General features: G+C 37.9%; 2 protein-coding genes across 3 annotated transcripts; both read right to left on the minus strand.

Moving 5' to 3' along the window:
- Window positions 1-1,866: 1,866 nt before the first annotated feature.
- On the minus strand, window positions 1,867-2,966 carry LOC134679186 (A disintegrin and metalloproteinase with thrombospondin motifs adt-2-like). The gene is made up of 2 exons (XM_063538062.1): window positions 2,739-2,966; window positions 1,867-2,114 (listed from the first exon to the last, which is right to left on the minus strand). Exons 1-2 carry the CDS (start codon window positions 2,935-2,937, stop codon window positions 1,870-1,872), a joined length of 444 nt encoding a protein of 147 aa, XP_063394132.1. The 5' UTR covers window positions 2,938-2,966; the 3' UTR covers window positions 1,867-1,869.
- Window positions 2,967-7,547: 4,581 nt separating this feature from the next.
- On the minus strand, window positions 7,548-22,768 carry LOC134679033 (MAGUK p55 subfamily member 7). Of its 2 annotated transcripts, XM_063537836.1 has the most exons (12): window positions 22,370-22,768; window positions 22,016-22,287; window positions 21,813-21,944; window positions 21,011-21,040; window positions 19,462-19,629; window positions 18,743-18,939; window positions 18,371-18,486; window positions 16,597-16,760; window positions 15,757-15,910; window positions 14,957-15,127; window positions 13,657-13,829; window positions 7,548-12,547 (listed from the first exon to the last, which is right to left on the minus strand). In XM_063537836.1, exons 1-12 carry the CDS (start codon window positions 22,398-22,400, stop codon window positions 12,371-12,373), a joined length of 1,785 nt encoding a protein of 594 aa, XP_063393906.1. In that variant the 5' UTR covers window positions 22,401-22,768; the 3' UTR covers window positions 7,548-12,370. The 2 variants fall into 2 exon arrangements, with proteins under 2 accessions (XP_063393906.1, XP_063393907.1); XM_063537837.1 differs by lacking the exon at window positions 21,011-21,040.
- Between the last annotated feature and the right edge of the window lie 226 nt (window positions 22,769-22,994).

The following is a 22,994-nucleotide window of genomic DNA, read 5'->3' on the forward strand; positions in this document are numbered from 1 at the left end:
TATTAGTACGTAGGGTAAAGGCACCAGTGCTCAGCCATGCACCAGTAGTCAGCCTTTCTTGCCTATTTTTGGCTGTAAATTATAAAGTTTTTCTAATTTTCATGTGAAAACGAGGTAATATTATAGATTGATAAGCTATTCATTGAATAATACCTTAATTTTGAAACGAATACTCTACGATGATCCACAATAAACTTTCAAAGTTGTGGTGTCTTTAGACATGAAAGGTTAAGAGATATGCGCCATTTTTTTTGGAATATCACATGGTATTTTGATAAGACGATAGCAGCCGAATTGTCATTTATTTTTAAAACAATATGTCCATGCTTCACCTAATTAATACCTAAACTATCTGAAAAACGTAAAAGATTAATATTAATCCATGTGGAAGTAACATTTTTATGGCGGCTGACTATTGGAAACTACTTTTTTGTACAAAATCCAATAGTCAGCCTCCCCAGGCTGACTACTGGGTTTGAAGTAGTAATTTTAAAAAGGTCGTAAAACCAGAAGTCAGCCGGGGGAGGCTGACCATAGGATTTAGGATTTGTTGTTATTTTAAAATGAAGTGTAAGTCGTTAAGTCAAGCCCCTTTAAAAAATTACGTTATTATGAATTTATTTGATTGAAATACATTAAATACCCAGTAGTCAACCTGTGGCTGACCACTGGACAATAAGCTCACTCTATTCGAACCCACTAATCAGCCACTAGGATGGTATGGCTGGGCACTGGGTACCTAAAGGCTGTGTATTGGTATACAGGGGGCTGATTACTGGCAAAAATGCCCTTTTATTATATTTAATTAAATATTTCCAAAAGTTGAATTAAATTACGTTTTATTCTTTACAAAAATTAAACTTTATTAAATTCTTGAACAGAAAAAACATTGATAATAGCTATTGGTCCATAAGTGTGCAAATTATACGATCTTGAACATAGAAATTTCGTTATAAGGCTGACTACTGGTGCTTTTACCCTATTAGTGAAATGGTCTTAGAGGATCACCCTATTCAGAAAACCTGCAAATGGCAAGGGCCTAATTGATATAACTGATATAAATTATAAATATATCGACAGAATATATTTATACAACTTACCAATTTATACTCTATAAGTCACAAGTGGGTAGCTAGCATTGATTAAATCTATCCAATGATTAAAATGGAAATCATCATCGAGGGGTTGCACCCCCAATAGGCGTTCCTGGGCGGACCTGTTGGCTCCGCCCGCATGCATTCACTCGTACTCTACCCTAGGCACCCTAACTATACTTACCTATCGTAGGAACGAACGTATCGTTAGGTACCTTACGCCCTTCTACCACTGTATATGGGGCAATTAGCTAGCTGACTATGTTTTCCAGTTGGCTTTCGGAACACATGTAATCGTGATCACGATACCCCACTCTTTAGAGTTGAAGCGAAAAAAAATCTATCCCCACTTAACGTGTAGGGGTGGTACACTAAAATTATTTTACGAGTTTTGCGGATTGGTTGGTTACCAAACTTTCAGCTTTCTAGTACTAACCATCATGGAGGAAAGCCTCGTACAGACAGACAAGACGGACATAAGGGTTCCTAGTTGACTACGGAACCACGGCGCCACACAAGTACGCGATACACGGCCATCGTGAACGCTGCTCGCACTGTTAGTGCTTGAGAAAGGAGACCTAGGCTCTCCGAAACATGTCGCGCGAGTTACTTACTTAATATAATCACTTATACTCACGTCACGTCACGTCTAAACCGTAAAATTATTAAATGACTACGGAATCGTAAAAACAATACAGTAATTGAACTTCCCATTCGTTAAAACAGGACAATAACGACAAAACGAGTATATTGTAGAAAATATAGTTATATTATGTTATGTAACAAGCAAAGATTTGGTGGTTGGTTCTAGGTCATAGTCCTGCGTGGTTGAGGGGCAGGGCGTGCGGCGGCACGGGCGGCGTTGCTCCTCGCGCTCGCCGCTGGCGCAGCGGCCGGCCACGCACGCTCGCCGCCGCACCATGAACCCCGAGCCGCAGCTCACCGAACAAGATCCCCACTTGCTCCAACGGCTCCACATTTTGCGGTTGTGCAACATTTCACTGTCGTTATCGCTTTCATCTGAAATTAAATATAATACTTAGGTACTTACCTGCAATCTACAGAGCGCTGGTTCTTTTAAGATACATCCGGGATATCGCTAAAATTAAGACGTTCCTCCTAAACGATCTTATTTTACGCGTATGAGCGATTACCTTGTCCGATATTGTAAATTGCTACTAATGGTAGGTAAATTGCTACCTGGGGGCCGATTTTTGAATTTCAATCGTTCGATTTCGTCACTCGAAAATCGGTGGAAAACAGCGAAATGCTAATTTTTGAAATACGAGAGATAGAAATTGGGAATCTAGTGGTATTGACCACTCGTTTTCAATTCTATTAGTAGAATTTAAATGCCTAGTAGTACAGATATTATTGAACGAAATACACGAAATCGAGCGATCGAATTTCAAAAATCGGGCCCCTGTGCGTAAATTTATGTGCTCAGCGAGCTGCGTTTTACGAAATCGTTTCTGTTGCTCTTCTAATTCTAAGGTACATAACGGTATTTCGAATCGGACGTGTAAACGCTCTTGAAGCCAACTGTGGGTATGTACTTATTTTCAGGTAATAAATAGGTACCTACAACTTATAATTCTGATATTAAAGGATTGTAAAATTATAAATTATTAGAAATGTGCATACCTAATATATTGCTCGTAATCTGCAACTCTTCAATGTCAGCGTCAGCATCAGTACTCGTTCCTATGTGCATGTATTGTTTGCTGCATGATCTTGTTTTCTTAAGTTCTGACTTTATTCGCTCTTTTAATACGAGACCAGCCAATTCTGCAGGCTTCAATACAATTTTGTTATCATCTTGCATATTCATTTTTGCTATCATAAGACCGAAGAGAAATATTACTGACAATGAAAACATGTCAGAGCAAAGTTGATGAGCAAAACTTGACACCATTTTGATGCTTAAGTTTAAAAAAAAAAAGTTTAAAAACTAAAACCCGACTACTGCATGAAAAACACCATGTAGGTATATAGTGGCCAAACAAATTTCTTTTGCAAAAACCTTCTTGCCTTAATCGGGTAATACGCGAATAGAATTCAGAGCGCTTATAGATTCGTAGTTCGAATTACCTACCCGATAAATTAATGTTTTATCGGGTTCATGTAAGCAAAGCCGGGTGCAAAAGCTAACAATATGTATATATTTGAAATGTGCTAATTGAGCTCTTTCAAATGATATACAACACGCCATCATTACTTATTTTTATTTTTTTGGTTCGTCCCTTTATGACCTCTAGAGGGCGCCGTGTTCCTTTTTTTGTGACGTCATATTGCCAATAACCAGCGGACGCGTAAGACGATTCGAATGACATATCGTTTGTCAAATTATAATGCGTACTTTAGGAGTTCTGAGGGAACAAATGAACATACATACATACATACCCACATACATACCGGTCAAAATCATAACCCTCCTTTTGCGTTGCCGTAGTCGGGTAATTAGTAACCTTCCAAAGAGATCACATAAGTACATTAATGTAAATAAAAAACTGAAAACTTGATAGAGTCTGTTAAAGAGAAGAGTAGTGGAATGTATTGGGCCCAGAAATATGCATGTACCTAAACATTGTAAACTGATAATCGTAGATGTTGGAAGTAAGTTTGAACAACATTTGAACTTTTTTCCATGATGATTCCAAATCTCTAAGGCAAAAGACAAAAGGTGTGGACCACACCACACCGTGTGGTGCAAAAGTGAATCAATAGGTAACAAAATGTTTAGACAGGACCACCGATACAATTTTGCACCATATGCATATTATGTCTGTAATTAATACCAAAGAGAATTGATTAAGTACTTAATCAGTTGATAAAACATAGGTGGTAATATCAAATAAAAATTCATTACTTTCCAAACATTTTATTAAACAGCGTGATACTTATTTGAGATCTGTAAATGTTAATAAACATTTGTAATGTTGCTTGAGGATCAGGTTTGAAAAATGTCAAGGCCATAAAATTATACTGTACATTATTATATTTTATGATTAGGTTCTTGTTTATGCTGAGTAATACACACCATTATTATTAATCATTTAACGACGTTTATTGCTTGACTTTATCAGTGGACTACTTACTGAATAATTCTGAGGGCCCACTGCGGCGCAAGCGCATGATACATATTTTAAATGTATAGGTACTTGTAAGTTGTTCGTACCTACTTAGGTATTATAAATGAAACACCGCGTCCCACAACCATGCTTCGCAGGGTTAATCTTCTAAACAATATTCATCCTCGGGACGTGCGCAGCAGGGGGTTTTTATCCCGTCTATGAAAATAATATGATTGCCGTGTGAAAACATTTAGAAGTAGTACAAGTTTCTAACTATGGAGCCTGTAATTATATAGTAGGTACATAAGGAAAGCCCGGGAGTCAGGAAGACATTAACATAACCAATTCTAAAAAAAATCCGAAACTTAATTTTAGGCATGCGGCACGCCCGAAATAGAATAAATATCGTTAAAAATCATTTTGACTTAGACAATTTTTCAATACAATGGTTTGTGTCGTGTCTCCCACCTGGGGGCCGATTTTTGAAATTCGACCACTCGATTTCGTGTATTTCGTTAAATGATATCTCCACTACTAGGCGTTTAAATTCTACTAATAGAATTGAAATCGAGTGGTCAATACCACTAGATTCCAAATTTCGATCGCTCGTATTTCAAAAATTAGCATTTCGCCGTTTTCCACCGATTTTCGAGTGACGAAATCGAGTGATCGAAATTCAAAAATCGGCCCCCAGGACGAGTCTCCCGAACGTCCCTATGTTTATTTTTATAACAACATGGTAGCAACCAGTCTGCAACTCCTAGCGCGAATAAGAAAATAAGTACAGTCAGCTGCAATAAAGTGTTACACAACGAAGGCCGAAAAAATATATGAAGCACTGTTATTGCGCAATAAATAAGATCGTGTCAGATATTTTTGCGGCCTTATTGTGTAACATATGATTGCAGGTGACTGTACTTAAGAAATCACACAGAACTCAAAAAACTTAATGTAAGCTAGAGTAAGGTCAGTAAAGTGTATTCAATGCTTACGACATGCTCGTCATAGCGATTATTTATTGCTAGTGAAACTGTATTGTATAAATATATGCATACATATAACTTGCATATATCGATGGAAAGGAACCGTTGAAATTATGACAGAAACATTTTTTATTCACTTCCCTTCGTGGTTTCTTTGGTGTGGTAAAAACGGTTAATTCTGTTTTTGGGTATGGGCTTGGAGTCTATGTCCGGAAGAAACAAGACGACCGCGTGCAGCTTCATTCGAAGTAATTGCTAACTATTAAATATTAATTACTACAACAAGTGACACATTTTCATGGAATTTGTGGCCTACTATGTTAGTTTTCAAGCTTTGATATTTTATTACAATTGAATGCTTATTTGAATTTTACACCTAAATTAGGCCTCACTAATCGTTTTGTTGCAAGGAATGCAATGTAGTGTGTGCTGAGACACATGGTTGTTTAAGCAGTCAAGGAGCAACATAGAATATTATACTTTTCATCACACTTGCTCATAAAATAGGTACTTATAGTATTTTACGTAAGAGTTAAAATCCATTCTATTCCCTAGGAAGTTACGGATTACAATTTTAATCGCGGCTTCATGATTTTACCTACGTCAAACAAACAAATTTGCAAGCGATACCTATCCGTAATTTTACCGCATTTATCAATTATTTCACATAAAACTTAAACGCTTTTATAATATAAGTATCTTTTGGTGTTTACATGTTTACATTATGAACCTCCAGTGGCCTATTTTATAAAGCTACAAGTTACAATTTACAAGCGGAAGTCTCGTTCTAACACATAGGGTTAGAAAGAGACTTCGGCTTGTAAATTGTAACTTGTAGCTTTATAAAATGGGCCACTGGACTGCTTTTAAGTATATATTTTTGTAATATATATCTATATTTTTATGTATGATTGTATGTGTTCTGAACAATAAATAAAATAATAAAACTTATTTTATAATCAAGTGTGATGAAAAATATTGTGTGTAATGTCCCACGGGCGGAATTAAAATTGTAAACTCAAGTATTAAAAACCGTCTGCCATCCGGGCATCAGGTTTCTATTAACTCTTGTTAACAATTTTGGCCCCTCTTATTGTACAATGTATTATCTAATAATTTAAATGAGGAATGGCATTTTACTTGTATTAATGTAGGCTTTTACATAATACAAACACGAATTCGAGTTCTGCTAGGAAATAATCTATTAGCATAAAGTTGTATGCTCTGTTCATATCCACATTAAATGCTTTAGAAGCATGCAAAGATAAATATATTAATATAATAAATGTATATTTTGAATCTAATTCTATATTTAAGTTTATTTACATAGGATACCTTAATCCCATTGTGTATATTCAGACTTTTAAACAATGTCTTCATTGGGTCTATCACTAATTAAATATTTACTTTAACATAATAATTTCATCTATTCACAGCGATTATTGATATCCTACTGTGTTCGTTTAAACAAATGATCACATTGAAGAAGCTTTAACTTAGATGTAAATTTGAAGAACCGACTTAAAAAAATAATGAGGAGCGGAACAATATAATGATCCCATGTGTATTAAGAACAGTAATTTATTTAAGGAAACTAATAAAATAAGTGTACGCTGTGATTAAAAGGGCATTATTAGTAGCGATCGGTAACAACGGTTTAATTTCATGGCAGCATGGTCGAGTTAATGTAAAGTAACAATTTTGAAGGAGTTGGTTAATTAAGGTTGATATTAAGGTTAACCTTAATTATTAATTTTAGCAGAATTTTACTTTACAGATTCCTTTAACTAAACAACGTTGAAATAAAATTAAACCATTGTTAGCTTAATGCTCATGCCCTATTCGATTACAAATACATATCTGGATTAGTTACCGCAAAGTTGTCACCAGTGCTAACAACAAATATTTTGTTTCTCATCTTTTACCACTGGGAACAACTGAGCACAAAATATTCCCCTAGTTACAGCCTGGCAAAAAAGCCAGCTTTTTTGCCAGGCTATACCGCCACAGTAAGTTGGTGGTAACTAGTGGGAATTATTTTTCTCAGTAGTTACCACTAAAATAATGTAATGTTCAATAGTGACCTTTATAAATATGAAGTGGGAATGTTTTAGGTCGACAGGTGTTTCAGTAAACTGTGTCAATAAAAATAGCTCATAATTGATTTGCTATTCGTAGCTATATTGTTAAACTGTTTTGAGTAGAATTATTTCATACTTGAACCGAGTGGCTTAGCTACTAATCTAGCCGTGGACGAAATCGCATCTGCGAGGCCCTTTTCTTTCACAATGTCTGAAGAGGCCTCGCACGAGTTCCCTCGTGGGGCGCGAGGCGGTGGGCGACGACACACTTCGCCCACGCCGAGGCGTGGCTAGTAGAGTAGCTAGCTACGCCACTGCTTGAACCGATAAACAAATTTTAAAATATTTGTTTAGTTTTAGTGCAGTTTACTTAATCGCCCGTCGATTGTCTAGTTAACAACAGGTATTGTTCATACAATCACAAGCTAATAAACAGCGGACCATGTGACTAGAAAATCATCTCTTAAGCAAATACGATTATGCAAACCGGGTGGTAAATTAGCGTACCTACGACCTACAAGAAATAAAGATAACCCCACTTTATCACCTAGTCCAGGTTCATTATGGGCCTCGTCGGTGGGAGCATTGGCATACATACTTAGATATACAACAAATAACTATTTTACTTAAATTACTCTCCCTTAACATAATACATAAGTAGATATAAGGCGCCCAATTTTGATTTTGATCAGGTTCTTATCAGATTTTTGTTGGAACTTCAGATGGTCCGTATTGCAATTGAAGTATAAGGAGCCTGCTGTGATGGAAAGCCACCTATCATGTTGTTTTTGTCACACAATGTTATACCGGGTGTGGTGTGGCCTGTAATATGAGCAAAAAATTAAGTGTAGGTTGTACTCCTCATAGTGACCAACATTTGTTCAGCGACTTTTAAAAATAACTTGTGGTTTGATTTTTAACACACTTTAAAGTTTATTCTAAGACGCAATGTATTGCGAATTTTGTTATGTTTAAGGCGTGACAAGCAACGTCAATCACAATGATGTGGCGTGGCGATGGCGTCCATGGATGAAGACAGTATTTATTTTGAATGAAAAATAGCGAGTCTAAATACTTCATAATTTTTAAAAGTTGTTGAACAAAAGCGTCACCGTTTGAGGAGTACAATCTATGTTTTAATCATTTGCTCGTGTTACAGGCCACACCCAGTATATTTTATGAAAGTACCATTACCCAAGCAACACAAACCGAATTCTTCTGGTTTCTGTTACCTCGTACAATATCTTACAATAATCTGCATCCATACTGTTTCTGGTATAAATAAATATCGTATCAATAAATATGAAATGATTACAATTAGATACTGCCTGTTGGCTTACCTCTGTATTGTCAATGATTGATGTTGCGACTTTGATTTATTAAATTTTGGATCTTTATATTTAATACACATTAAATCTATAACAACTATTCAGGTCACAATGGTAACACGACAACTTTGGTATAGTAAAAACTAAAAATAATATAATAAAATTTAAGATACCGATCTAAATCTACATTAACTTGATTAAAAGGGTTTATAAAAGGTAATTAATTTATTACTAGGCTATTATTATTGTTAAAAAATGCATTAATTATACTCACAGACCTTAAAATTAATACGGCTGGACAAGAGTCGTGTCAAATTATTTTACATAACATGACCGATGATAGGTGTTCTGTATCTATTCTATGAGTTTATTCAGATTGTATTATAACAAGCGATGAACGGCCAAAAAACTACTCTAGTAAATATGTAAGAAGAGAAGATAAATTGATCGACAAGTTTTGTTATGGCAATATAATTTCCCTACATTTACACGACGCACACAAACAAACGACCACTAATACAGACGATCGATACGAGGGACAAGGGAAAGAAAACCTCCAGCAGTGTACCTACCGTGCAAAGCTATATGAAAACACATAATAGTTAACTTATAGAAATCCCTGGTAAATACATTAAAAAATATTTCGGAGAAGATAAATTCGTAAAGGTTGAATTTTCTTGTTAATATACTGAAATGGTATGATGCAAAAAGATTACAATGAAAATTGATAAGTTTTGCTTTTACTTTTAAAAGTGGATGTCACTATAAGATCCTTTTACTGACAGGCCTAATTTTATAATCTACCTAACGGCTGGATCGTATTTATTCTCGCTGATAGCTTTTTAGTCCCAGTTGTTCTATTACTTTGTCCCGTGTCTTTTATTCGCCTATGGCTCATAAAATACATCTCGGGACTCGTAAATACTAACACACTTTCCACACTTGCATTGAAATGTACTATTTTGTGACACTTGGGCCAATTACCATACAAATATTATTGCGCCTATTTGCCATAGGTACTATAGTTCGTTTTTTTTAGCATTAGAAAGAACTTGAAAGAAGGTAAGCGATCTTGACATGTCTTTTAATTGAAAAACGCTTTTTAAAAATCAGTAACTATTACTTATGAAAGCAGAAGAATATAAATGATCGTATTAGATTCATAATTGTTACATATTTGCCGTAACTTATTTTTAAAATGTGTTTTTCAATTAAAAGACACATCAAGATTGTTTACCTTCTTTCAAGTTCGAACTATATGTATTAGCAGGCGTGGCTCACTTCGCGATTTCGTCGCTTTGCTAAAGGTAGCTAAAAGTACATCCGTTCCACCCCAATTTTGGGGAAAGCCATTAGCCGCGCGTGGCGCTGTCGCCACCTACCGGCCATATCTGTGCTGATCGTAACAGACGCGTTTTGTTAGAGAGTGAGTCTTCTGTACCTAGTACGATTATTTATTCTGTGGTATTAGGTACATATTCGCCAAACGTTTTTTTATTGTCCTTTTCAAATCAGCTATCACTTAACTATTTATTCCACCTTTGCAGAAACATGACTAATAAAATAAAACAGTGATTGATAACATTAATGAACCTTGCGATATATTTTGTATGGAAATAGGCCCGAAAGAATACCTACAGCATAACGTAACAATACTTCAATATGATAGAAAAACCGTCTAAGTCCGCAACGCCTCTATAAACATTTTGAATTTTGAATTTTGACTGTCGTTGCTAAATCGCTGCAGACTTTAGCATATGGAACCTTTTCTAACATGTGCTCATCTTTATTTAACTAATAGAGTATAAAATACCTAAACCTAATCCATTTTACATGTAGGTAGAAATAATGTGTAAATTCTAGCTAAAAATTATTAATAAACAAATATTTTTTTATAAAACAGCAAAAAGAATGCATTGCATCTGATCTTCGGAAGAGAGGCCACCTATTGGTTACTAGCCATGAGATGGAAAACAGTAAATTTGATAGTGGTCTCGATGTGACCTCTAGCAGCTAGCTAGCCAGCGGTCATTACGCAGTTGCACTGGGTGAGGGTATATGACAAGTCATTAAACCCAGCATTCACGCGTCGCCTTATAAGGAATTGTGACTGACACTGGGTACCTTAATTTGTGGAAATGATGAGTCGTTAGTGAACAAATTCCCGTACTGTATGTTCAGTATGTTATTGCTGTAGAACCCTGATTATCCGAGCCCTCATCATCCGAACACTCAATTCTCCGAAAGTTGGCGCGCATTTGCTGCTCGCTGTAGCTACTACGAGTAGCTACGCATAATGTTGAAAAGCGTTTTGTTAGAATGTTTTTAGTCCGCTTGCGATAACCCTTTTCCAGGCCACACCAATCTACAAGGTTTTCCAAAAAAATCCAAATATATTATAATTAATCCAGCTTTGATGATTAATTTGAAGAAAAGTCAAGATCTAATTTGAACCTTAAATCGGAATGCTAAAGTTGAAATGTCTATTGGCGCGTATGTGGCCAATACATCATGTAAAAAGGTGTTGTTTTTGTTTATTCTTGTCTCAATAAACCCACGTTTCGATTATCCGAACTATTCTATAGTACTATGATAGTGTTTGTGACTATGTTCATATAATATGGTATAGGATCCAAGCATTTGTAAAGGCGATTGAAGTACACTCAATTTTAATTCTGGGTTAGTGACCAATGAATCTTTGCATTGTCTATTGTTGGACTATACTGTATGCATTATTATTTGCGTTATTTGACATCTGTCACTCACAACAGCAATACAACGTAAAATGTCTTGCACATCGAAATCACAAAGGAAAACAATTGCACTGCGAACGTTTACGTTCTACGTCTTTTTTTTTTTAATTTTAGGGTTGGCCGGACACCACCGTTATGAATCGGTAGTTGTCTAAGTAAATCGATATGAATTTTTCATTTTTCTTTTAATAAAAGTAAGGAAAAGGTGGATAATTAACTGTAAATATGGATATATTTATCGTCACCTAACAGACAACACATTTGACACAGAAATAACATAAATAAACTTTAAAATAGATCCCCAGTTAGTTTAGATTTTGACGATGGGTGCGACCTACTCGGTCGGTGTATTAAATGCATTTACCTTGCGGGAAAACCATATAATTCTAGCTTTATTTAAATCACAAATAAAAATTCATTATACGTCACAATTCGATACCTCAGTCTACGTGCCATCCAATCGTAATCGCTTGCTGTGACAATCGATTTGGGTTAGTTACATCTCTATATACGTCAGTCACAATGTGTCAAATAACGCAAATAATAATGCATAGAGATCAAATTATGTAGTTAACTGTATACGGCTCTGCTAGAATGCTGGGCAATGGGGTCCTCGCGTACTGGCTTTCTATACAAAATCAGCCCCGGAACCAACAATTCCCGGGATTAGCAAATGTAGACATACTCCCGCAAATCTCAGTCCCGGGAGCATTCTCTGTTTGGACATTGTTAGATGACAATGAAAAACGCTCCGAGCGTACTAGCTCCATGCATGACTGTAGCGCTGCCCTAGTCTGTGTTGGAAATATTGGTTGATAGTTGGCAGCTGGCAATTACCATACTGAACGTTCTGGATGCTGATATATGAGACGACTTATATTTTCTATGTCCAGGAATTTTCAGTATGCCCTAAGTAGCAGGAAGAAGTCTTCCCACAAAGGTTCATATTTTCTCCACGTCGTGCATTGGCGTACCGTTAATTTCGCACAACAGTATTTGTACAGGCATTCGCTGGAGCATTAAGCAATAAGGGTAGCCTTGTATTGGGCTCCATTGCCTACTGCACCCAGGAGGCGGGCACCCAGAGCGGCTCGGACTGCACGCGCCAGGCGGCCTTGAGCAGCTGCGCGAGCGCGCCGGCCAGCTCCTCGTTCACGATCTCCTCGTCGAACATGTACCCGTACAGGAAGTTGATGCGGTTCGACGACCGGATGATGTCGGACAACTCTTCCTCCTGTAATAGAGATGTTTATAATATAATATATTTTTGTTTGTAATAATTATAATTACGTGTCTATATATAAAATGAATAGGTACAGTTCCAAAAAATTGTCAACATCCCTACAATCTACATGCATACAACAACTTATGTTTATAAAAACCCTTTTTTACAGTGTTCAGGCATTATTCTGATGTAAATTAATAAAAAACATTGCGTCTCATGCGCGCGCGATTGTTAGTCAACAAAATAAGTCCGCAACCGAAATATGCGCGCAGGCGGTCTTTTCGCTAAGAAGTGATCACTTCCACAGTGACTCACTCTCCAGACAACCAATAGGGATGTTTCCTGTACTTAAAATAAATTACTTCAAACCGTGCACGAAATAAAGCACCAGATAATTAATAGAAAAACAAACATAGTAGCTATTTTTAAACACAATTTGTATTTAATAAATCGGATTGAAATATGTATAAAAAGTAGGTGAGTTTACCGTGACGTCACTATATTCGTTTTTCATATAAATTCCATATTAGAAAATCGTTTTGACAGTTCTAAAAAACAAGCTGATTTGACTAGTCGGAATGTAGCCTATTAACTATCTATCGTTATCGTTGGCGCTAATTGCAAACTAGTTCCAAAAGAAGTATTGTGCCGTGTAGCGCCGTCTAATTCAGCGAAACCGTGGATATATGTGACGTTCCATGCCTAAAGGGTTCTTATGTGGAGCATTAGGACCCTTTACACCTAGACACCTTTCTCAGGTAGAAGGCCACATATGTTATTGTCAAACTGATTTGGAATAACCGACCCTAAAGGCTGATTTAACGGCGCGCGAACTCGCATGCGATTTTAGCTACATTGCGGACCATTAAGGTTACATCAATTTAGCCAACTGATCAAATAACGCAATGTAATGCAACTCGCATGCGAGTTCTCGCACCGTCTTAGGGTCAGTTGCACCAAACTGTTCGTATCGTTAGAGTTCGCAAAATTTTTATGTATGGAAAGTTTCATAGTAAAGCGCCGGGGCGCGCCGGCTGACCTTGATCAGTCTGTCAAATGTGGTTGGTGCAACTGGCCCTAAATGAGCTCTTATTCGGCATACAAGTGGAGCCGCATACCGTGAAGGCTCGGGAGCTCTCCTTGTCGAAGGAGGAGCGCGCGTGGTGCGCGGCGCGCGTGGCGGCGAGCCGCCCGAGCGGCGGTGGCCGCACGAACACGATGTAGGGCCGCAGCCGCGCCGTGCGCAGCATCTTCAGCGCCTGCCAGTGCGGGCTCAGCACGCACACGCGACCTGCGACACACCACACCGGTTATACCCACTTGTTACCACCAACTTCTTACCAGTGGTGACTACTGGGAATTTTTTCCCACTTTTTATCCCCTTTCCTGGGTCCCTTGGAAAAAAAACACCTTTTACCAGTGGTAACTACTGGAAAAAAAACCCACCTTTTACCAGTGGTGACTACTGAGAAAAAAAACACATTATACCACCACCAAACCGAGTTGGTGGTAACTACTGCGAATTATTTTTCCCAGTAGTTACCAATGGTAAAAGGTGGGAATAAAATCCCAGTAGTTACTGGTAAGAACTTGGTGGTAACTAGTGGGAATAACCCCAGCACACGTTCAAAGTTTGCGTGTCAGGATAATGATTCAAGTGTATAGGCCAACCTACTGGAACCAAAGTTTAGCAGCAAGTTGTTACCTGTGGTAACTACCGAGAAAAATAAATATTCCGAGAAAAAGTCATTTTTACACACATATTTTATTGAATTCACCTGTCTACGAAAACATTCCCGCTTTATAATTATCTAAGTGTTTGATAACTAGTGATCGGACAACTCATCGCAAAAATAAATATTAGTATTGGAACATGAATAACACGATACAATTTTTATTAACGATTTTGAACTGCAGTTTTTGAGTATAATCTGGAAATTTTATAAAGATACTGTGTACATAATATGAGTTTAATAAATCTTGTCCTATTTTGAGATCTAAATGATTTTTGATGGTTTTGCGATGAGTTGTCCGATCACTGTTGATAACTACCGGGAATTGTAGGTGGATGGTACCAAATTAAACGGTAGACAATAGACATAGTACACATAATCAATAATTCTGTAATTCGTGCTTAGAATTCAACAGCTTATGTACAGGAGACCCGGACCCGGGTATGTCCTTAAACTACGTCCAAGACCACCGGTGGACGGGCAGCAGCGTACCTCAAATTCGGTGTACTCGACTGCGATCGCCAACCCGCCTGCCAAGCGTGGCGATTATGGCATTCAGCCCCCAAAGGGGGAGGCCTATGTTCAGCAGTGGACGTCTTATGGCTGAGATGATGATGATAATGATGGACAGGAGCCAAGATTTTTCTTAAGGTAGCGCTGGGCGGGGCCCTTCGCCGTGGTTCACCTGAGTTGATGATGGTCTCGACGCTCTCGGCGGTGGTGCCGTACAGGTTGCCCTTGTACTCGCCGTGCTCGATGAACTTGCCGTCCGCGATGTCCTTCTCCATCGCCTCCCGCGTCACGAACATGTACTCCTTGCCGTTCTGCTCGCTCGCCTTTGCCGGTCTGGACGTGTCTGTACGTGGAACGAATGTTCATTTGAGTCTCGTTAAGAGTAGAATGTTGATTTGAGTCTCGTTAAGACCAATAATGGGGAAAGAAACTTTCAAAAAGACATTCCCAACGATATGGTCCTTATAAAATAGTTTTGTATGACGGGTAGCAGAGTAGCTATTATATTTTTTTGCAAAACTGACTTATTGTGGTGTACCAAATTGCAGGAATCCACCTTTTTCCGAAAAACCCAAAAGTTTTAAAGTTATTTTGTCGATTTGGTGCTAGGAATAATTTCAAAACGCAGAGCTCATAGTGGTTCACGAAATCTACATCTAACAGAGCCACTGTGATCAGAGTCAGCGACAAACGCGCACGACCGGACTGTGATTCTATGGGTCTTGAGCATAGACTAGAAATCCTGTAGACGGAGCTTAGAGCAATTATTTCATGAAACCGATGCTACCAAAAATACAGGAGTGCGGGGGACGAGGTCAGCGAGTCCCGTGCCGTGATTGGTCCGTTCAAAGACACTTGGGCGTCACACAAAGACACTTGACTCGAAAATGGAGTAAAACTACCGTATATTTGTGGCAGAGGGGGTAGCGCTCAGCATGGAGGATGTCTTGTCTGTGGTGTTGAGTAACTCACAGGGCACGGGGGTGACGAACTTGTCGGGGTCGGTGGCGATGAGCCGCCGGCGGAGCTCGTTGCGGCCGACGCCCGGCGCGCCCACCAGCACCAGCGGCCGCACCAGCCCCGGCCGCGGGTACAGCCGCGCCACCTCCTCGTACGTCGGTATCACCTACATATTCAACATTTCATTTATATTTAGACCACAGAGGCTATTTCGTGTCACTAAAACATTTTGTAGAGCCAAGTCAAAACATTTGCTTAAGTTAGCTTAAAAGAGATACGGTATTTATTATTGGGACGTTGAGTGTCGCATCGACCGGCATCGATCTAATAAGCTAATAAGGCAGATCTTACCGATCTAGCTACAGGAAAAGGACGACACTTATATTTTATAAAATAAAATATGTTCTCTTGAACATTATATAAATATGGTTGCCTAAACAAATACGGTCAAGGCTATTTTTAATAACATACTTACTTTAAAAAAGTCTTTTTTTTTCTATGACTTGCCTACCGAACGAACTAATACGGGTATTACTATTAAGTTGTCGAATGACTCTTTTATCCTGCTGCCACGCAGTTTGTACCCACTTTTATTTTATTAAATTTCACTTTTATACTCATTTCTGTCTCATTTTTATTGTGCTATTTTTTTTAACCGCCTTAAAAAAAAGGAGGTTCTCTGTTTGTCCCGTATGTTTGTATATATGTTTGTTCTCGATTATCTCGCGTTTGGCTAAACCGATTTTTTTAGTTATAGTTATTTGTTTTTTTCTGTTAATGGTATTTATGGTGCTTGTAAATTTATATTGTATGTTTTTGCAGCTGTCAAATAAATGATTTATCTATGAATACCTCTCGGTCGAAGTCGTCGTTCTCGGTGATGTCGTATATGACCTTCCTGACTTTGGGCACGGTCTTGCAGGGCAGCAGCGCCGTGCCGGTCGGCGTCGGCGAGCAGGGCGTCTGCGGCGTGCACTCCCCGCCGCCGCCCGAAGGGCTGCACAGCGCCGGCTTGCCTGTTCACAACCATCGCCTTTATTCACCGGTCGTCCAAAAGGATAATAGGGTATTTTCTTACTATTATAGTCAAATCAGTTACATTTTTAAAACTGTCGAAACGATTTAATAAAAATTAAAAAAAAATAACTATAACTCCTATCTGTGTTTTTATAATAATTATCTGGTGCTTTATTTCATGCATGGTGTAAAATAATTTATTTGAAATACAGTATAATATCCTATTGACGATCCCTTCTCCATACCAACGCAGTCCCCATTTTCCTCTCAGAAAAATAACATTATAGAAAACATTCTTACGCAATTTGCTGTTATTACCCCTGGTGTCATTACTGCTATTACCCCTTCATTTTACTTTTTTTATTATATTTTAATACACAAGAGTTAGAGGCGACAAACAAATTTCATATAAAAAAAATTAAAATCAGCGAACCGCTAATATAAGACCGTCTATCTTCATCTTTATCGCTCTCGCATTATTGGATCGGAACAGACGCAGATAGATGATCTTCGAATTTCGATGTTTGCGGTAAAGTGTAAAGGGGCCAACAGCTTCGCAAGCGATATAAAATATATAACGGTACAGGTGTTTGATAATGCGACTAAATTCAATCAGTTATCTGTTACCTCTTATGAACGTATGGAATTATTTAGATGAAACTTTTACCATGCCTCATACATCATAATAAAACATTAGGGACAAGCCTTTGAGCATTTAGTAAGAGACGTCATGGCTATCTATTTCTGTAAGAAACAGTCTTCCGATTTTTGCGGGAGAGGAGACGTCAAATGTATTGCTATTTCTACATTATTTGTACGTAACGTACAAATAGCCATGTCAGTCCATACAAAAGTTTGCACAATTGTGCAAGTTTTTCGGCAGAGGGGTAAGCTCTTAAAGGCGACTCCGGTTATTAAATGCTCTAAGATATAAGCCCAAGGTAAAACGAAAATTGTTAGGTTAGATACTATGCCGTTCATACAAGCTGATGTTTAGACTGTAGATAAGTACCTATTTCCAACAATTTTTGTTTTATGCAACGAAAGCTAAATCAAGTTTTGGCAACCGGTAGGTACCACGCAGACACGTCTTAAAAAATAGGAAAGAGTATAATTTCTTAATCCTAATTAACATACTCAATTAGGTTAGGACCTAAGTCACCTACAGACATGCACATAACCATACCGTTATATTTCCTTTCGATATAAGATCTACGAGCATTAGAGCCTAAGCCCTAAGTATCCAATATTTAGAAGACCCCCTTATTCATAAACGCGCTACAAACCTCAATTAGCTAATAATCGTTTGTCTTTATCTGTCGTTTTGACTTTTGTATTTGTAAGAAAGGGATAAAACATAATTTAACTAAACCAGGCCCGTAAGTTTTTATGAATAAGGGGGATAGTGTTTATAATACGGTTATTTTGTCGCTATAAACCTGATCTGGACATGCCCTTGAATAATTAAAGCAGCGTAGGCGGCGCTAGTTTTAATAACACGACAATCGCATAGCTTCATGGGTACATCATAGAAGTCCTCGACGATATGACTAAGCGTTGCCTTATATGAATAATAATATGTACATATATTTAATAATGTATGTTGTACCTTCCATTGTCTGTGGGTCGGTTTGCCTTTCATGGATTATCCGACCTTCCTGCAAGGCCCTCGATGGTATTAGCCCGGCTCTCATGATCCTCTCCCCCTCCCGACGCGCTTGCCACCTAAAACGATAACACGTTAAAAAAGCTTTGTGAATATTAAGTTGCCTATATAAAACAGCGGTCCATAAATCACAAATTGTGACGATATCTCTGAAAAGGGACCTTAGTGTCGATGGCGCTTACGCCATTTTTAACGACGCTCCGATAAAAATTCAATGCTGCGCGACGCTGTGCGGCGTAAGCGCCATCGACAATAAGGTCCCTTTTCATAGATAATGCCCCAATTTATGTTAGAAGTATTACTACCCCAACTCACCAGTACGCGTCATCCTGTGATACGATGTGCAAAACGTCACCTTTCTTGAAGTTGAGCCCCGCTTCCTTGCAAGGGATATAGGGGTCATCGGCCGAACTGTAATTGAACAGGGCCCGAACCCTCACTTTGCTCTCGCGCGAACCACCCTTCCCGAACGACGGCACCAGTTTGAAAGTTATCGTGCCTTCCGAGCTTTGCTGTAAACAAATCATTATGTAAACTGATATCCACTCATCCATATAAAAGAAAAAACACTTCACAAAACAGTTAAAAATGCCACTTCAACAACACAACCATAGTGCAGCATAACAATTATAATTAGCCTCAAGACGTTTAAAAATCTTTTGCCGTAATAGGAGTTCCATTCTGGTCACAATGAGTGTGGCGTTATCGGTTCAATTTCAACAAATAGCACTATTTAGGTAAATGCAAAATTTTGATGAAAACTAAAAAATCGCTCTACGAGTAAGTATGCTTATAAAAATGAAAGACTTTATGTTTATTTAAAGAGTTCATGAAGTCGGTTAAAAATTGCCTAGGTACTTATAGTTTGTCAAAAGACTGTGTCATTTCAAATATAGACAGAGGAAATAGGTAAGGTATTTTACTACCGGTAAAACTTATTGGCCAAAGAAAAAAGAAACTGCGATTCCATTAAATACATATCTCATGGTCTATGTTTGTAAATAAGGCAGCATGTGGTAGTGGTGTGCAGGTACCAGGATGGCGAGCACGTCGGCGGGCGTCTTGTTCTCGACGGTGATCCCGTTGACCTCGATGACCTCGTCGCCGGCGTGGATGAGCCCCGAGCGGTCCGCCGCGCCGCCGTGCATCACGCGCGCTATCACGATCTTCCCCGTCTCCTCGTCCGTCTTGATCGTCGCACCCTACACATACGAGGACTTTCGCTAAAATAACACAACTAAGGTGACCACAGCTGGTGCAACTCAGCTGAAACGTCGGAATTAAAGGTAAAAACAATGAAATTATATCGCGGAAGACCCGTGTAAAAAAAAAAAATGTATGGAAAGTTTCATAATAAAGCGCCGGGGCGCCGGCTGACTTTGATCAGTCAAATATGGTTGGCGCAACTGGCCCTAAGCTTAGGCTACGAGAGCCTTTGTCCTAAATGATTAAGTAGCATACACGATATTTTTTGCTTAGACGGCTTAAGTAGGTACCTTGTTATTAGTTATGACTTACTACTTATGACGGCTGACGGCATCAATACGAGTATAGCAAACACAACATTAACTTTCTTTTGTTGAAAAAATGCGATGAGATCGCTTACGTACACTGAAGGGCAGCCATAAGAATAAGGAACAAAGTTGTTACTGTTACTAACCGTTGCTGTAAGTCTATAAAAAATTCGACCCCCTCCCTCCCAAATTCGATAGCTGAAGGAGATGGCGCTGACCTTAATTAACCTACAAAAGTTGTGCGCCCATTGGGTTAAAGGCACGCCGCGGAAGAGGGCTTTTTTCAGAATCCCACCGCCTGCGCTGTTTTTTTGTTATAATGTGCTTGCTTAAAAGTAATAACTTTTGTCTGTTTTAGTGTTTTACTTGAAAATATGATCCGCTGCGTCTTACGACCTACGGCTAAGGGCTAGGGGCTTCATTTTAGCTCATGTATTTAAATTTATAGCTATATATAAAGACTAAGTAGGTAATTTTCTGCATCATATGTTTGGATGATTGTAAAGGTAAAGCGAATGTGATTAAAATAAGAATTAGCTTAGGATAAAACTAAAATACCTAAATGTCAGATATGACCATATAATAACAACATAAGTTGCATAAATAAACATCTAGAGATAGCAGCTAATAAGTATAGAAATTGTAGACACTTGGACAGCATGGGTAACGCACAGTCAAGCACTCTTATTTATCAACCAATTGGAACCTTTTCACAATGAAAATCATATAAAATTCATGAGGGATTTCATATAATTGTCGCCATGACAAAGTTCAAAGTGATCAACAATTTAAAAAGCTTGACCGTATAAGGAATACAACAACCAGACAAACAAAACGAAAGTGTGTGAACCAAGTAGGTACAATCCACAAGCCAGGAATGTGAACAGAAAGCATCCAAATAAATAGCAGCTAAGAGTCACTTGCACCGTCTCACTAACCCAGGGTTAACCCGTTTAACCATTAACCCAGTGTCAAATTGTGCTGGTAACCATGGTAACTCCTGGTTTAACTGGTTAACCCCGGGATAGTGGGATGGTGCAAGTGGCCCTAAGTATTGGAATGAACTTACCACGATTGGCTCGGCACTCTGGGCTCCACCCTTGATAGAAAATATTACTCTTCAATGTTTACCTTCCTAATTACTATTCACAAAATATTATCTTAACTACTGAGATAAATGTAAGAAGGTGAACTTTAAACTGTTTAGACGACAACGGTTTGACTCACTTGAATATTTAGTCGCTATTGGCGACATGTTTCGGGCCCTTCAGGGGTCCTTCCTCAGGCTCGAGTGCTCGCGGCGACTGCAACTCGTGCTCAGTGCTCAGGGCATGGAGGGCCCGAAACATGTCACCAATAGCAACTAAAAATTCAAGTGAGCGAAACTGTTGTCCACTAAACAATTTAAAATATGTCTCACGAAAGTTTAATATTGAAGGTGAACTTTGTCAAGTGCTAGTTTATTCTAATATTTAATGAATTTAACCTGTAGTCTATCACCTGCTTACTGATCTTGTTGTTTGATGTGTTAGCTAATCAACTTTTAAAACATAGCTGCTATTTCTAAATGAAATTTAATCTTTTTAATATTAACAATGAAACATATTTTACAGGAAATTGTAACAGAATGCCAAAAAATTTCAGAATTCAAAAGTACTTTGTTTTGTCTAATCTTTGTATAACTAGGCATGTTATTTTTACTTGCAAACCTCCAAATGACTTGCTACAATATATAAGTCCAATAGTCAATTGGAATTTGTACTTGTAGTTATCCTGGCATGTGTGAATAACCAAGAGTGAAAACTTACATTTTAACACCTTAGAAATAGAGTCATCGCAAGATGATTAAAGAAATAATGAAAATTTTGTACCAGTGGTTCGTCACTCTTCACTAGTTGAACAATTTTGACTGTTTCTTCTTCTTCATCTGCATCTGACGGGACATCGGGGAGGTGGGGGTAGTAGTCTTTCTGCGCCACAGCATCATGTGTGCATAATATTGCCTATAAAGAATGTATATTAGTGTATATGAGGTAGCCTATTTAGATTACTAATATAAAAATAAATTACCTACCTGGAAATGTGGTTTCTGTAATAGACTCAGAAGCTCCTGATATTCTTTGGAGACTGACACCACATTGCCCAACAAATCCAGAACTTCGAGTGTGACTTGCATAGCATTTGACAGCAGTGGGAAGAATTTGTCATCCTTTCCTTTTGCTGCAATCTTGTTGTGAACTTGAACTAATGCATGAAGCTGCTTCGACTGTAGAAGTTCACTCAAAAAAGCTACATCTTCACCGCCTGATTGGACTTCCTTCAGTGAGCTCAATAGACGAGTAAGTGCTTAAAATAAAGATATATCACTTAACTTATTGATACCAATATTTTTTACTTTTATTAAAAAATACTATTATAAAAATATTACCTGGGTCCCAGTTCTCAGATGGTGTATCCATATTTACATATTTATAAGTAGGTATATTTATTCTAAAGGGTTTGAAAATATTTAAAAAGGCATAACTTCCATTATAAAGCGTACACGTTAAAGTAAGAATGATAACAAGTAATTTCAAGCAATATCAAGTGTATAAAATTACATTCTGAATATCGCAGTACTTTATTGCAGATACACTTAAAGCACATATTATTAACTTTATCGTTTTTGCATTGCAATCTTTTAAGTCATAAATGCAATAAGAACTTTCGATTATTGCTAAGCTTATGGTCTCACAAAAGCTTCGACTATAATAAAGTTTTGAGTTATACAGGTTTTTCACGAAAACTACATAATTCGCGAGTAACGATCTGTCAATGACAGTAAGTGGTAGACACGAAAGCGACTGGCGCGAGAGAAAATTGAAATTGAAAATCAATACAAATTGAACCGTTCCGTTTTACGCATAGTTGATAGAATTCCACAATTTCTACGTTTTTTTTCCTTTTTTTATATGCAATCGTACTTTATAGAATATGAAGTACAATAATTTCACAGCAAACCTAAATTATTAAAAATATTGATAATATAATGGGTACGGTAACTTCTAAAAAGA

The sequence above is a fragment of the Cydia fagiglandana genome, chromosome Z (genome assembly GCF_963556715.1).
Source record: "Cydia fagiglandana chromosome Z, ilCydFagi1.1, whole genome shotgun sequence".
Taxonomy (NCBI): Eukaryota; Metazoa; Arthropoda; class Insecta; order Lepidoptera; family Tortricidae; genus Cydia; species Cydia fagiglandana.

What these genes read in the sequence shown, in the direction of transcription:
- LOC134679186 (XM_063538062.1), bottom strand. Translation starts at nt 2,937, where the DNA reads ATGATAGCAAAAATGAATATGCAAGATGATAACAAAATTGTATTGAAG. An exon ending in GATTACGAGCAATATATTAG is followed by an intron (nt 2,115 to 2,738) that starts GTATGCACATTT and finishes ATTTAATTTCAG; the next exon opens with ATGAAAGCGATAACGACAGT.
- LOC134679033 (XM_063537836.1), bottom strand. Translation starts at nt 22,400, where the DNA reads ATGGATACACCATCTGAGAACTGGGACCCAG. An exon ending in TACAGAAACCACATTTCCAG is followed by an intron (nt 21,945 to 22,015) that starts GTAGGTAATTTA and finishes CATTCTTTATAG; the next exon opens with GCAATATTATGCACACATGA. An exon ending in AGAGCTCCCGAGCCTTCACG is followed by an intron (nt 12,548 to 13,656) that starts GTATGCGGCTCC and finishes TCTCTATTACAG; the next exon opens with GAGGAAGAGTTGTCCGACAT.